Below are 14,521 nucleotides of genomic sequence, written 5' to 3'. Positions count from 1 at the left end.
GGAGTCCCTGGGCTGTGCCTTTGGGGTCTCTGTCCTGTCCCTGGTGAGCAGAGCTCTCTCTGCTTCCTGGTGTAACCTAATAGTGGATTAATCCACTTGGATGGACTCACTGGGTGGTGACTGCAGCAGGTGGGGGGTGGCTGGAGGAGGGGGTCCCTGGGCTGTGCCTTTGGAGTCTCTCTCCTGTCCCTGGTGAGCAGAGCTCTCTCTGCTCCTGGTGCCCTGTCCTGAGCTGCTCTCCTCCTCCAGGCCCTGCCACCATATTGTGAAATGATTGGGTTGTGAGAGGTGTAGACTCATAGTGGATTAATCCACTTGGATGGACTCACTGGGTGTAGACTAATAGTGGATTAATCCACTTGGATGGACTCACTGGGTGGTGGCTGCAGCAGGTGGGGTGTGGCTGGAGGAGGGGGTCCCTGGGCTGTGCCTTGGGGGTCTCTGTCCTGTCCCTGGTGAGCAGAGCTCTCTCTGCTCCCTGGTGCCCTGTCCTGAGCTGCTCTCCTCCTCCAGGCCCTGCCGCCATCTTGTTCTGCTCCCCTTGGGCCAGAGCCATGGAGTTGGCCAACCAGGGACTGGACCTCGGATGCCATGAACCAAATTCAACTTTTCCTCCTCTAAATTTGTTCTTGTCAGGTCTTTTTTTTTTTTTTTTCTCCCTCCCACAGTAGTGAAAAGAACCAACTGAAGCAACAGGTTATGAAATCTTCTCTACTTTTTCCCAATTATCTGCAAAGGCCCTGGATGAGTCAGCTTTGTGACAGAAATAAGCTCATTGAGATCCAGATGTCTCTGTGGGGCTCAAGGTGTGGAAGGGCCCTGCTCCTGGGCCTTGGCTCCTTGGCTGTGGTCCTGGGGTGAGAACATGGAGGATCCTTGAAGCAGAGGGAGGGGTGGAGCTCCACTCGCCCCTTCCAGGCCACGCCTCCATGACGTCACTTCCACCCACTAGACCCCACCTCTTAAAGGCTCCCTAACGTCCTCATAGACCATCCCCTGGGAACCAGGCCTTCCACACACAGCTTATTGGGGGGACGCACCCAATCCAAACCACAGCAGCACCAATCCATTTCTCACTGGCTGGGGGTACAAAAGTAGGCAGGAGGCCATTTGCTGAGCCTCCTATCACAGACCTCAGGTATACATTAGGCAAGGTGCAAAAAAAAAAAAAAAAAAAAAAAAAAGAACTAAACAAATATGCTTAATCAGAGCAAAAATATGAATGTGTTTCTGAAACTCGTTCTTAAATTTTTGCCCTCTTAATGGAAAGAGAATGGTCTTTGTTTTCTGTGGTCCGTGGGGGGATGTCCTTTGGCAAGATATTTTTTCTCTTTCCAAGGCAGGGATTTCTCAATCAGCTCAGGGGCCCTTCATGTCTTATAGATTATTTGGGGGCATGATATATATGTTATTGTTTAGCTTAAAATCTGCCATTTGCAAGGGAGTTGGGTAGGAAGTAGATCAAAAATTCAGCACTCTGTGTATTGTCCTCACCGTTTCTCTGCTCTTGGACCCTGAGGCTGAAGAATCTGCCCCAGACTCCAGGGGAGATTCTCACCCAGGACTAGTTAAGGATTTCCCAGGAAAAAGAAGCAACTGGATCTATCATCTGTATCATGTCCCCACTTGTCACCTGTCTCTGCATCCATCCGTCCATCTCTCTCTGGGCTGCAGTATTAAGCATGCATTCAACATGTATCTTTATTTTTTGCATTTTGATGCTTTGATATCATGGCCCTCGCTGGCCCTCGGGGAGCTGACCCTCTGGGTGCTGGCCGGTTCCTAGAGATAACAGCAATGTGCATGTGAGCTTGTTCTCCATGTGGATCCTTCAGATCCTCTGCCCATGTCCTCTGGGTGAATATCCCCTGCTCCCCTCACCCCAGGTTCTGCAACCAGGAAATTGGGGCAGTGAGCAGCCCCTGTAGCCCAGAGCAGACCAAAATTATTAACGCTGGCAGATTTGAAAACGTCTTGCTCTGCCTTGCTTATTTCTTTCCATTTAAAATAAAAATTTTAAAATGGAGGCATCTCCTTAAATTTCTTCCTCACTCCCTCTGCCTCCTGACCTACCCCAGTGCCTCCCTGATGGTACCCCATGGCCTGGCATATCCCCTCTTCTCGCAAATGGTCACAAACTCTACTTTCAGTGGTACTCATCCCCTGATCTGGTGGCCCTGCTACACCTAAACAGCAAGAAAACCTTCCTTTCCCTCTGCATAGCTGGGTAGGAGGATGCACTCCTGAAATTCCAGCAATTCAGGAGGCTGAGGCAGGAGGACTGCAAATTTGAGGTCAGCCTCAGCAATTTAGCAAGACACTCAAAATTTAAAAAAGGGTTAGGACTGTGGCTCATGGTAGAGCAACCGTGGGTGCAATACCCAGCACCTCCCCACACATACACACCTGTGTTGAAGTCAAGAGCTCAGTGGTTTGCCAGTATATTAGAACTATCCAGGAAATCTTCTTTCGTTTATTTACTTATTTTTGATACCAGGGATTGAACCCAGGGGCATTTAACCACTGAGCCACATTCCCAGCCCTTTCTATTTTTTTTTTTTTATTTCGAGACAGGGTCTTGCTAAGTTGCTTAGTTCCTCGCTAAGTGGCTGAGGCTGGCCTCCAACTTGCTATCCTCCTGCCTCAGCCTCCCAAGCCACTGGGATTACATGTGTGCACTACCATACTTGACGCAATGAATCTTTCAATCATTCCCAAATCCACACCAGGCCAACTCCCTATGCACTCTCTGGAGTGATAACCATCCATTAGCGTACCTAGAAGCTCTGCACATCATTTCACAGATAACTGTGAAAACTCTTTGGTGATAGCAAGAATTTGGAGAAATCAAAGTGCATTTTAAATTCTCATTCCTTTTCCATTAGATTCTTTTTTTTTTTTTCCCTTTAGTGACCTAACTTGCACAAGACCAGACACCTTCTCTCCAGCATTGACATTTCATTATGACCTTCCCTGCCAAATACGTGGTTCTGTGAGGCAGGTCTTTTCAGGAAGGAACTTTTCAATGTCATTTTCAATAATGGAGAGTTCTACAGAATATTCGGAATTTAAAAGAGTGAACATCATCATCATCAACTCAAAGCAAATACATAATAGTAACTGATTTCTTTTTGTTGGCTGGTCGAAGGCATGGTTTCCAGCAATGCTTTCCGTGTTCTCCAGTGGACAGCAGCAGCCGGGGGCCTGCCCACCAATGAGATAACTTTTGCAAAAATATTGAGAGACCAAGGCTACGCCACTGGACTAATAGGTAGGTACCTTTCTTTCAACTCTGGAGCTCACTACTTTTCTTTGAAGGGTCTATTGAACTCCAAATGTTTGGAAAGGCAACCAGTGAGGTCCCAGGTAATTTCCCAGATGACAGAAATGATGTGGTCTCCCAGGATGCACAGGGGCCACGAGTTATTCAACAAATGTCAACGGGTCAGGTGTGGTGGCACACACTTATAATCAGCAACTTGGGAGGCTGAGGCAGGAGGATTGCATATTGGAGGCCAGCCTCAGCAACTTAGCAAGACCCTGTCTCAAAAATTTTTAAAAAAAAAATAATATATAAAGGGATGGGGAGGGTGCACAGTGATAGAGCACCCCTGGGTTAAATCCCTGGTACAAAATTAAAAGTCAACACATTCAAAAATAATAGTCATATGGCCAGGCATGGTGGTAGTCCCAGCTACTCCAGAGGCAGAGGCAGGAGGATCATTTGAGGCCAGAAGTTGGAGGCCATCCTAGGGAACATACCGATACCCCCATCACACACACAAAAAAAATAAATATCAAAACAACATAAACTAGATGCTCATTGACCAAATGTTTGCATATAACTTACCTCGCTCTGTGCTTCCATGACAAACACGTGTTTTTCTATATCCCAAGAAACCACATTAGATATTGAACAAAAAGTAAGTAAGTGAAACTTCAAGACAACAGACAGGGAGAAGGGAAAGGGGACCACATGGCCACGATCCTGACTTGTAGTGATAACTTTTTTTTTTTTGGTAGCATGGATTGAACCCAGGGACACTCAACCACGGAGCCTCATCCCCAGCCGTATTTTGTATTTTATTTAGAGACAGGGTCTCGCTCAGTTGCTTACGGCCTCACTTTGGCTGAGGCTGGCTTTGAACTCACAATCCTCCTGCCTCAGCCTCCCAGGCTGCTGGGATTATAGGCATGCGCCACGGTGTCCAACTCTGTAGTAATATTTTTTTTTTTATCAGCAATTACTGAACAAGGTTCCCAAGGATATCAGGAGCTAAATGCTACAGGAACCCCTAGATACCCAAATGTTTGGAGGTTCCACGCCTTTATATAACATGGTACAGTGTTGGCATAGAACGTGGACACATCCCCCTGTCGACTTTAAATCACCTTCATAGGACTTAAAATACCCAAAACAATGTCGGTGCTACCCGATTTGTTGCTAGGCTCTATTGTTTGTTGAGTACCAAGGAAAACAATTTGCCTGTGCTCAGAGAAGATGCAAATTTCCCCCCTAACATTTTCTGTCCATGATTGATGGACAGCAGGAATGCCAATAGACGATCAAGGGCTGCTGTGGGACCTTATGTGGAAACCCAGCCTGTAGAGGATCCTGAGAGGATTGTCCAGATGTGACAGAGAACCACCCCCTGTTGGTTTAAGCAAGCTGATTTATGGCAATCTGTCACACCTCTCACGAGAAATTAATACTCAGGGAAATGCTTCCTCTCGGGGCCCTTGTTCCCACAAGGATAAGGTCAGGTGGTGTGGTCATTGGTGTCACAGCCTACACTCCCCCAGCTCCTGGGAGAGAGCTCGAGTAGAGCGAGCATGCTGTTGTAGCCGCCTTTCTGTGCAAAATATGCAGGAAACAACAATTTAAAGAAAGAAAGGTTTACTTGGGGCTCATGTTTTCCAAGGCTCAGTCCCTGGTGGCTGACTCCATGGCTCTGGCCCAAAGGGAGCAGAACAAGATGGCGGCAGGGCCTGGAGGAGGAGAGCAGCTCAGGACAGGGCACCAGGGAGCAGAGAGAGCTCTGCTCACCAGGGACAGGACAGAGACCCCCAAGGCACAGCCCAGGGACCCCCTCCTCCAGCCCCACTCCACCTGCTGCAGTCACCACCCAGTGAGTCCACCAAATGGATTAATCCACTGAGCAGGTTACACCTCTCCTATCCCAGTCATCTCACCTCTGAAGGTTCTTGTAGTGTCTCACACATGAGCTTTTAGAAGAAGAGAAGTCTACTTAGGGGCTCATGGATTCAGAGGTTCAGTCCCTGGTGGGCCGACTCCATGGCTCTGGCCCAAAGGGAGGCAGAACAAAATGGCGGCAGGGCCTGGAGGAGGAGAGCAGCTCAGGACCGGGCACCAGGGAGCAGAGAGAGCTCTGCTCACCAGGGACAGGACAGAGACCCCAAAGGCAAATCCTAGGGACCCCCTCCTCCAGCCACACCCCACCTGCTGCAGCCACCGCCCAGTGAGTCCATTCAAGTGGATTAATCCACTAGAGGGTTACGCCTCTCCTATCCCAATCATTTCACATCTGAAGGTTCTTATAGTGTCACACACATGAGCTTTTAGAAGAAGAGAAGTCTATGTGGGGCTCATGGATTCAGAGGTCCAGTCTCTGGTGGCCGACTCCATGGCTCTGGCCCAAGGGGAGCAGAACAAGATGGCGGCAGGGCCTGGAGGAGGAGAGCAGCTCAGGACAGGGCACCAGGGAGCAGAGAGGCATAGAGAGAGGGAGAGAGAGAGAGGAGCCAAGGACAAGATAGAGACCCCAAGGGCGTGTCTCCAGTGTCCTAGTTCCTCCATCTGTGCCCCACGTCTCCGTCTCCGTGGCTCTGGGTTGGGGTGAGGCAGAACATCATGGCCGAAGGGCTTGGTCTAGGAAAGCAGCTCAGTTCATGGCAGATGGAGAGCCGAGGGCAAGACAGAAAGGGGCCAGGGACATGGTGTGTGCTCCCACCAACCTCCTCCCATCAGCGTCTCCTGGAGCCCCCTCCCAGGGCCTGTGTGACTGTCTTCTATCTTTCAGTGGATGAATCCCTCCAGGAGGCCAGAGCTGACCTAGACCCACTGCGTCCCTAAAGCTCACCTGTGCCATTGCTGCCTTGGGGTCCGAGGCTGCAGTGCAGGGAGATTTGGGGCGACACGGCAGACCCAAACCATGATATATGTGATGCCTACTGTTTGCCTCTCCTCCCCCAGGAAAATGGCACCTGGGGCTGAACTGTGAGTCTCCCCGCGATCACTGCCACCACCCGCAGGCCCACGGGTTCGACAGCTTCCTGGGGATGCCCTTCTCCATGATGGCCGACTGCGCGCGCTGGGAGCTGTCGGAGAAGCGCGCGGGCCTGGAGCGCAGCCTGGGCCTCTGGGTCCAGGTCCTGGCCGTGGGCTCGCTCACGCTGGCGGCGGCCCGCCTCACCCGGCTCACCAGCTCCTGGCTGCCCGCCCTCGGGGCCGCCCTGGCGGCTGCTGTCCTGCTCACGGCCGCGCGCTTCGTGGGCCACCTGATCGTGCATGCGGACTGCTTCCTGATGAGGAACCACACTGTCACCCAGCAGCCCCTGGACTTGGACAGGGCCACGCCCCTCCTGCTGCACGAAGTCTCCTCCTTCCTGCAAAGGTGAGCCCCGGGGGGCCGCGCCCTCCCAGCCCCCGACCATGTGCCATGTCCAGCACCTGCTTCTGGCACGTGTGTCTGTTCATGGATGTACACAATAAAGTGAGGGGTTGGATGCATTCTAACCCCATCCTCCTCCCTCGCCCTCAGGGCCCTTCCTCCACTCCATGGATCTCTCTTCTATTTGGATCATATTCCATCTTCTTTTCTTTTTCTTCCCCCTTATTTTTAATCTGGCTTCTGCATAGCACAGAGAACATTTGACCCTTGATTTTATAGGTCTGGCTGATTCACTTAGCCTAATGCTCTCCAGTTCCATCCATTTACCTGCAAAATCATGCTTCTTCCTAGCTATGTAATACTCCACTGCATATATTCACCATATTTTCTTTCTCGATTCATCCGTGGGTGGACACCTCAGTTGATTCAGGAGCTTGGGTTTTGTGAATTGGCCTGCCATAAACATGAATGTGGCACGCCTCATTTTTAAAGCATGTTTTTTCATGATTACTTCCTATCGTAAATATTCATTATATAGCTGATTTCATATTAACCAAATTCTACTGTTAGAATTATTTCCTATCGTAAATATTCATTATATAGCTGATTTCATATTAACCAAATTCTACTGTTAGCTTGTGTGCATGTACAAATATGTAACAACAAAACCCACCATTGTGTATAATTATACTGCATCAACAAAAAGGAGAAAGAATTCATGACCTGACAGCGTTTATAAAGAGAATTTCATGTGCAATATCGCTTCTTCTATAACCCACGTTTATAAGCAGAGGCAGCTTCTGAATAACTTAGCAAAATGCTTGTGCAGACAGATGGCAGTGTGGTGTCCTTTATTCCTGGACTGTTAAGTATGTAGAGTTTGAAACTTACAGCATTCAGATGGAAAAGTGTGATGTGGACTTTGAAGTGTAGTTTAAAAGGCAAAATTATCACTAGATAAAGGCGTAAGTTTTTTATTTTATTTTATTTTTATTTTATTTTATTATTTTATTTATTTTATTTTATTTTATATTTTATTTTATTTTATTCTATTCTATTTTATTCTTCTATTGTATTCTATTTTATTTATTTTATTCTATTTTTTATTTTATTATTTTATTTTATTTATTTATTTTATTTTATTCTATTCTATTCTTCTATTTTATTCAATTTTAATTATTTTATTCTATTTTATTTTATTTTATTATTTTATTTTATTTTATTTTATTTATTCTATTCTATTCTTCTATTTTATTTTATTTTATTATTTTATTTTATTTATTTTATTCTATTCTATTCTATTCTATTCTTCTATTTTATTTTATTTTATTATTTTATTTATTCTATTCTATTCTATTCTATTCTTCTATTTTATTCTATTTTATTTTATTTTATTTTATTCTATTTTATTCTATTTTATTTTATTTTATTTTATTTTATTCTATTCTATTCTATTCTTCTATTTTATTCTATTTTATTTATTTTATTCTATTTTATTTTATTATGTTATTTTATTATTTTATTTTATTCTATTTTATTCTATTTTATTTTATTTTATTTTATTTATTTTATTCTATTTTATTTTATTTTATTTATTTTATTTTATTTTATTTTATTCTATTCTATTCTTTTTTATTCTATTTTATTCTATTCTATTTTATTTTATTTATTTTATTTTATTCTATTCTATTTTATTCTTCTATTTTATTCTATTTTATTTTATTATTTTATTTTATTATTTTATTTTATTTTATTTTATTTTGTACTAGGGATTGAACCCAGAGGTCCTTTGCCACTGAGCCCCAGTCCCCCAGCTCTATTGATTGATTGATTGATTGATTATTTTGAGACAGGGTCTTGCTGAATTGCTCAGGGCGTCACAAAGTTGCTGAGGCTGACCTCCATCTTGCAATCCTCCTGCCTCAACCTCCCCAGTTGCTGTGGTTACAGGCATGTGTCACCATGCCCTACCCTTTAAGATTCTTAAATATGAGATCCTCCTCCTGCCCCAGAGCAGTTTTGTGGGGACAAAAGCAAAGACAGGTGGCAGGTTAGACCCGTATTCAGGGTCCCCTGGCCTTCAGTATGGAATTTGTCACAATAGCAAGGACACTCCTCCTCGCCTCTCATTCACTGTTAGGAATAAGCACGGGCCTTTCCTCCTCTTCGTTTCCTTTCTGCACGTCCATGTTCCTCTGGTCACCACCAAAGGCTTCCTAGGGAGGAGTCGTCACGGGTTATACGGGGACAACGTGGAGGAGATGGATTGGATGGTGGGTGAGTGTCCTGCCCCGGAGAAGACCCGGGGAGAGATGCCCACGCCCTGGTCCTGCATGTAGACCAAACCATGCCCCAGAGAGGCCCTGGGACCAATGCCACTGGGAGCCGGGATAATGCCCCAGATCACCAATGCCCAGGCTGTCCCCATCATGCCCCCGCGGGCTCCCGTTAGACACGGACACGACACACTGACTTGAGCAGCTTTTTCAAAAAATGCATGAGACCGCACACCCAGGAGCTGGCTCTGGGCGCGACTCTGTGGCCAGCAGCCCCCACGCTGTGCCCTTTGCAGGACACATCCTTGACACGTTAGACCAGGAAGGTCTGGCCGATCGGACCCTCGTCCACTTCACCTCGGACCACGGGGGATGCTTGGAGTCTCGCCTGGGAACCAACCAATATGGAGGCTGGAATGGAGTCTACAAGGGTGAGGCTCACAAAGGGCCCCAATCTGCTCTGGCCAGTGGCCTCTCCCCAGCCCTTCCCAACCCTGGCATTGAAAAGGCACCACCTGACCCCCCAAATTTGCAAACACGGGTGCATATGGACTTGAATTTCTTTCCAGCTCAAAACACTGTAGAAACTCTAATTGCCATGCTCACATTTTTTTTATTTTTTAATTTTTTTGCACACGTGGTTTTGGGGATATTGACAGAGCTCTGCAGCCATTAGCACTGTAGAATTTCAAAATATTTTCATTGTCTTAGGAAAAAAAAAATCCCTGTGCTTTTAGCAGTCATTCCTTGATCTGTGGGTGCCCCGCCTCCCCAATCACCAACTCCTCTTCTCTCCCTCCATCTCTTCCTGCTCCAGATAGAAGGTTCCCCATGGTGTGGCCTTGGTGTCGGGCTTCTTTGATTGAAGAACCATGTTTTCCAAGTTGATCCTGTGGCACGATATGCCAGGGCTTGGTTCCTTTTTATAGAAATGATCTGCCCTCCAGTGGATGGTCCACACCAAGGGTGCCAGGTTCAGATTTTAGGAGGGATGCATTCAAGGTGGTGGGCACCTGGCAGCCTCATTGTGTTCGATGCCAGGTGCCCACCACCTTGAATGCATCCTGTTTCCATCTCTGCCAATGTTCCATCTGTGTCCCCTGGAGGGTCCGTGACGTGGCCCTTTCCAAACCCTTTGCTTCTGTCTTCCCCCTTCTGCCAATTTGAACGCACCTGAGCAGACAGAGGTAGCTCCCTCCTGCATCCACTCGGAGTCACCTGGGTCAACGCCTGCTGATCTCATACTACATCATTTTCTCTTCACAGGAGGCAAAGGCATGGGCGGCTGGGAAGGGGGCATCCGTGTCCCCGGGATCTTCCGGTGGCCTGGGGTGCTACCTGCCGGTCGAGTGATCCAGGAGCCCACCAGCCTGATGGACGTGTTCCCCACCGTGGTCCAGCTGGGGGGCGGCCAGGTGCCCCAGGACAGGTAGAGAAGGGACCAAAGAAAGCAGTTCCACTTTGTGGACAGAAAATACGTGTGTGGGGAGATGGATTTGCAGATCTCAAGTTGCACATGCAATTGCATGAGATATTCCTGTGTGTGTGTGTGTGTGTGTGGAGGTATATATGTGTACTCACAGCTATATCTGAATATATGCGCCTACCTCATGCAATTTAATCACGGTGTTATGTGCAATGCAGTATACATCGTCTAATTGATAGACTCAGATTTATATACTCAAATATATACCCTATCATGTATTTGCATATCTCCCATGACACATCCAATGGCAAGAGCTGTATAAGTATATACCCAAATTTATGCATATATCTCATGCAATTGAATCACATGTCCATGAATTTTAATATACTGCAGCAGAATCTAATTTATACACGAGAGACACCTAGCACATGTATTCATACAGCTCACATTTCAGATCCATTCATGATATATATGAAAACATGAATCAAAGCTGTACCATTTAATTATGTTCAGACATTCTCATATACACACTAGAAATCTACTTCTCATATTTATCAGGAAACTGTGTGGACAACAATTTTAAAGGCTTCATGATGTTTTCTTTTAACAACCCCATTAGCCTTATTATTATTATTATTATTATTAAAGTACTGGCATTGCTGGGCACAGTGGTGCATGCCTGTAATCCCAGTGGCTCAGGAGGCTGAGGCAGGAGGATCACAAACTGGAGGCCAGCCTCAGCAACTTAGCAAGGCTCTAGCAAATCAATGAGACCCTGCCTCGAAAATAAATAAATAAATAGGCCTGTGGTTGTGGCTCCGTGGTTAAGCACCCTGTGTTCCATCTCTGAAACCAAATTAAAAAAAAAAAAAAAAAGTAGAATTGCATCTGTCCTGAATAACTATTTAGACAGCATTCGCACCGTATTCAGCATTCTGAGGCATTTGCATTTGATTTAAAGTATGTAGGAGCGTGGACATGGGTTATTAGCAAATACTACACCATTTAAATGAGTGTCCTCCGATTGCAGGACTGGGGTCCAGGGGGTCCTGCGCTCGGTCCCCATTGCAGGACAGTGATGGGCAGTGCACTATGCAAAGCTGTGACTGCCAATCAGAAGAGGTAGACGCAGCCTTTGGTGGCACAAGCCTGCAGACAAGGTCCCTGGTACCCGAAGCTGACCTCCTCCCACACAGAACAGGGCGGGCGCGGTCGGATGAGCTGTATTTGCAAAGAGAAGAGGACAGGGCGGACAGATAAGGAGATGCCACTCCCTGTGACCATCCCCGAGAGCCAGGGCTGCCCGGCCTTGTTTAAGGACACGGCATGTTCTACGGGGCTCAAGGTCAATGGCGTGTAAAATAGAGAGGCTTGGCTTAGTTTTCCCCCTCCAAGGCAAGTTGGGGGTCGCCAAATGCAACCAGGTGAGCGGGTTACATTGTATCCAAAGGTGCCACCCATCAAGACAAGCGAGCTGGTTACACTGTATCTAAAAGTGATGCCAGTCAAACCCACAAGCTGGTTACATTGTATCCAAGGCGATGTCCCCAGGCTTCTGGGCCCCCAGGCCCCCCAGCCCTTCCACACCTGCACAACTCTCCTCCTCTCCTGGGATACGCTCAGCAGGGCCCCTGGCGCCCCCTGGTGCTGAGTGTCCTGTGCTCCCTGCAGAGTGATTGACGGCCGGGACCTGCTGCCCTTGCTCCTGGGACCGCTCAGCACTCGGACCACGAGTTCCCTGCTCCATTACTGCCAGAGGTTTCTGCACGCAGCCCGGTGGCAACAACGGGACCAGGACCGTGAGTACAACGAGGTCCCTTACAGACACAGACACCCAACACCCTGTGACGAGGCTTCTGGTGGCTCTAGACAGTGCATGATTGCTCCTGAGGTCACTTTTACTCAGTGACACTTGACCCCATTTTCACTGTCCCCTCCGCATGGCCATGTTCACCCTCTCTGCCTCACCCACTTGCCAGCAGCAGAACTGATTCTTCTTTTTTTAAAATCCAGTGCTTGACCAGGTGCAGGGGTGCACCCCTATAATCCCAGCCACTCAGGAGGCTGAGGCAGGAGGACCGAAAGGTAAAGGCCAGCCTCAGCCTCTTAGTTAGAATCTGACTCAAAATTTACAAAAAAAAAAAAGAAAAAAGAAAGGGCTAGGGATGTGGCTCAGTGGTAAGGCACCCCTGAGTTCAATTGCCAGGACTAAATAATAATAATAACAAGAACAACAACAATAATAATAATAATAATATCAATCCAGGTCTCAGAATTTCATAATCAGGTAATTGTCCCATTTAGCGATACTTGTTTTCTGCCCCCCACATTTGTCTTTGCCTCTCTATCCCTTTGCCTTCCTGTCTCTTTGCTACTGTGGATTTGCTTTCTGGACCATGATGCAGTCACGTCCGACTCTTTTGCATCAAGAAAGCAAGCAATTCAGTTAAAAAAGATATATATTGAAATAAAGCACATCATAAAACTGAATGTTTTCAAATGTTCAATGAGGGGCAGTTGATATATTCAGTGTAGTACAACACCACCCCAATCTGGTTCCTGAACATTTTCCTCACCCCCTAAAGGGAGCCCTCCTACTTAGCATTTATTCCTCCTCCTCAGACTCCCCATTGTTTGTTTCTGTGGATTTGCTCATTTCTGCACATTTCATACAAAAAGTCCTGCACAGGCTCTGCATCAGCCTTCTTTTCCTGAGCATAGTGTTTTCCAGGTTCACATATGGTATAGCCAATGTCAGAGGTTCCTTCTTTTTCAGGGCTGTGTAATATTCCACAGAGTGGCTGCATTAAATCATATCTATTCGGGTCTTTTTTGGGAGAGAGGGGTAACTATGGATAGAGCCCAGGGGCATTCAACCCCTGGGCGATGTCTCCAGCCCTGGTTTGTATTTTATTTAGAGACAGGGTCTCACTTAGTTGCTTAGGGCTTCGCTTTGGCTGAGGCTGGCTTTGAACTCTCGATCCTTCTGCCTCAGCCTCCCGAGCCACTGGGATCACAGGCATGGGCCCCCTCACCTGGTGCTATTCACCTCTTGATGGACACGTGGGTGAGTCCTGCTGTTGTCCTGACGTCATCTCTCTGTGATTCTCGCCCCTCCACCAGGAGCAACCCTGTGGAAGGTGCACTTTATGACGCCCATCTTCCAGCCAGAGGGTGCTGGAGCCTGCTACGGGAAAGTGGTCTGCCCCTGCATCGGGGAAGGAGTGGTCCAGCACGACCCGCCTTTGCTCTTTGACCTCTCCAGAGACCCCTCTGAGTCTCACGTCCTCACGCCCGACTCCGAGCCCCGGTTCACCAAGTGGTGGGCAGAGTCCGGCAGGCCGTGGAGGAGCATCAGCGGTCACTGGGCACTGTTCGCCAGCAGCTGGGCACCCTGAACAACCTGTGGCGGCCGTGGCTGCAGCCCTGCTGCGGCCCCTTCCCCCTGTGCTGGTGCGACACAGAGGACCAAGGGCAGTGACCATCTACGTGGAAAGAGCCGGAGCCTGGTCCAAACAGCTCTTCACACTGACCTCAGGCATCCGTTGGGTGGTCACCAGTGACTCCGCACATCGACATGAAGTCACTATGCACAATGCACACTGAATGAAACGCACCCTCAGGGGCCACTCTGGGCTCCCAGCAAAGAGCCCAGGACCTCCTGCAATTAGAGGCTGGGACAGAGGACCCCGGTCCAGCCCAGAGGAGGCCACTCTGCAAACAGAAGGTGCTTCCAAATTGCACAGACTTCAGGTGCAGAGGGGCAGAGGGGGAAAGCCCCGAGGGACAAACCTGATTCAATAAGACATGGCATGTGCCCAGAGATCAAGTCTCTGCTTATCGCTCTCAGTAGCAAGGAAAGCTCCGCCCTCAGGACCCTCTCTCCTCCCCAAAGCCCTTTCTTCCTAACAGCATCAACTGGGAGGGGGGTAAAGAGTCCTATAAAAACTTTTGGGGGGACACCCACACTCGGGTCATTGCACTGGTCAGAGGGCTGCTGGTCACTGTATTAGCCTCCCTGGGCTGCTGTAACAAGTTCTTCAGCATCCTCTGGGATGGGTCACCTTCTTCAGACCCAGCCACACCCTTGACTCTGTTGACTTTGAGGCCCAAGTCCCCACAGAGGCTCCATGTTCTGAACCCATTAAGTGCCAAGTTTTCCATTCTGCAAATGTATCAAGAAAATT

General features: G+C 47.8%; 1 protein-coding gene across 1 annotated transcript in view; it reads left to right on the top strand.

Moving 5' to 3' along the window:
* LOC113177292 (arylsulfatase L-like) overlaps positions 1–13,815 on the top strand; it is a 49,124-nt gene extending 35,309 nt beyond the window's left edge. The window contains 8 exon segments of the mRNA XM_077793690.1: positions 3,149–3,271; positions 6,215–6,635; positions 8,773–8,909; positions 9,205–9,339; positions 10,175–10,337; positions 12,006–12,133; positions 13,458–13,646; positions 13,649–13,815. Of these exon segments, the coding sequence (XP_077649816.1) occupies positions 3,149–3,271; positions 6,215–6,635; positions 8,773–8,909; positions 9,205–9,339; positions 10,175–10,337; positions 12,006–12,133; positions 13,458–13,646; positions 13,649–13,815 (1,463 nt within the window).
* Positions 13,816–14,521: the final 706 nt, after the last annotated feature.

Source organism: Urocitellus parryii, chromosome X, assembly GCF_045843805.1.
Source record: "Urocitellus parryii isolate mUroPar1 chromosome X, mUroPar1.hap1, whole genome shotgun sequence".
Taxonomy (NCBI): Eukaryota; Metazoa; Chordata; class Mammalia; order Rodentia; family Sciuridae; genus Urocitellus; species Urocitellus parryii.
This window is presented reverse-complemented; position numbering and strand designations above follow the sequence as displayed.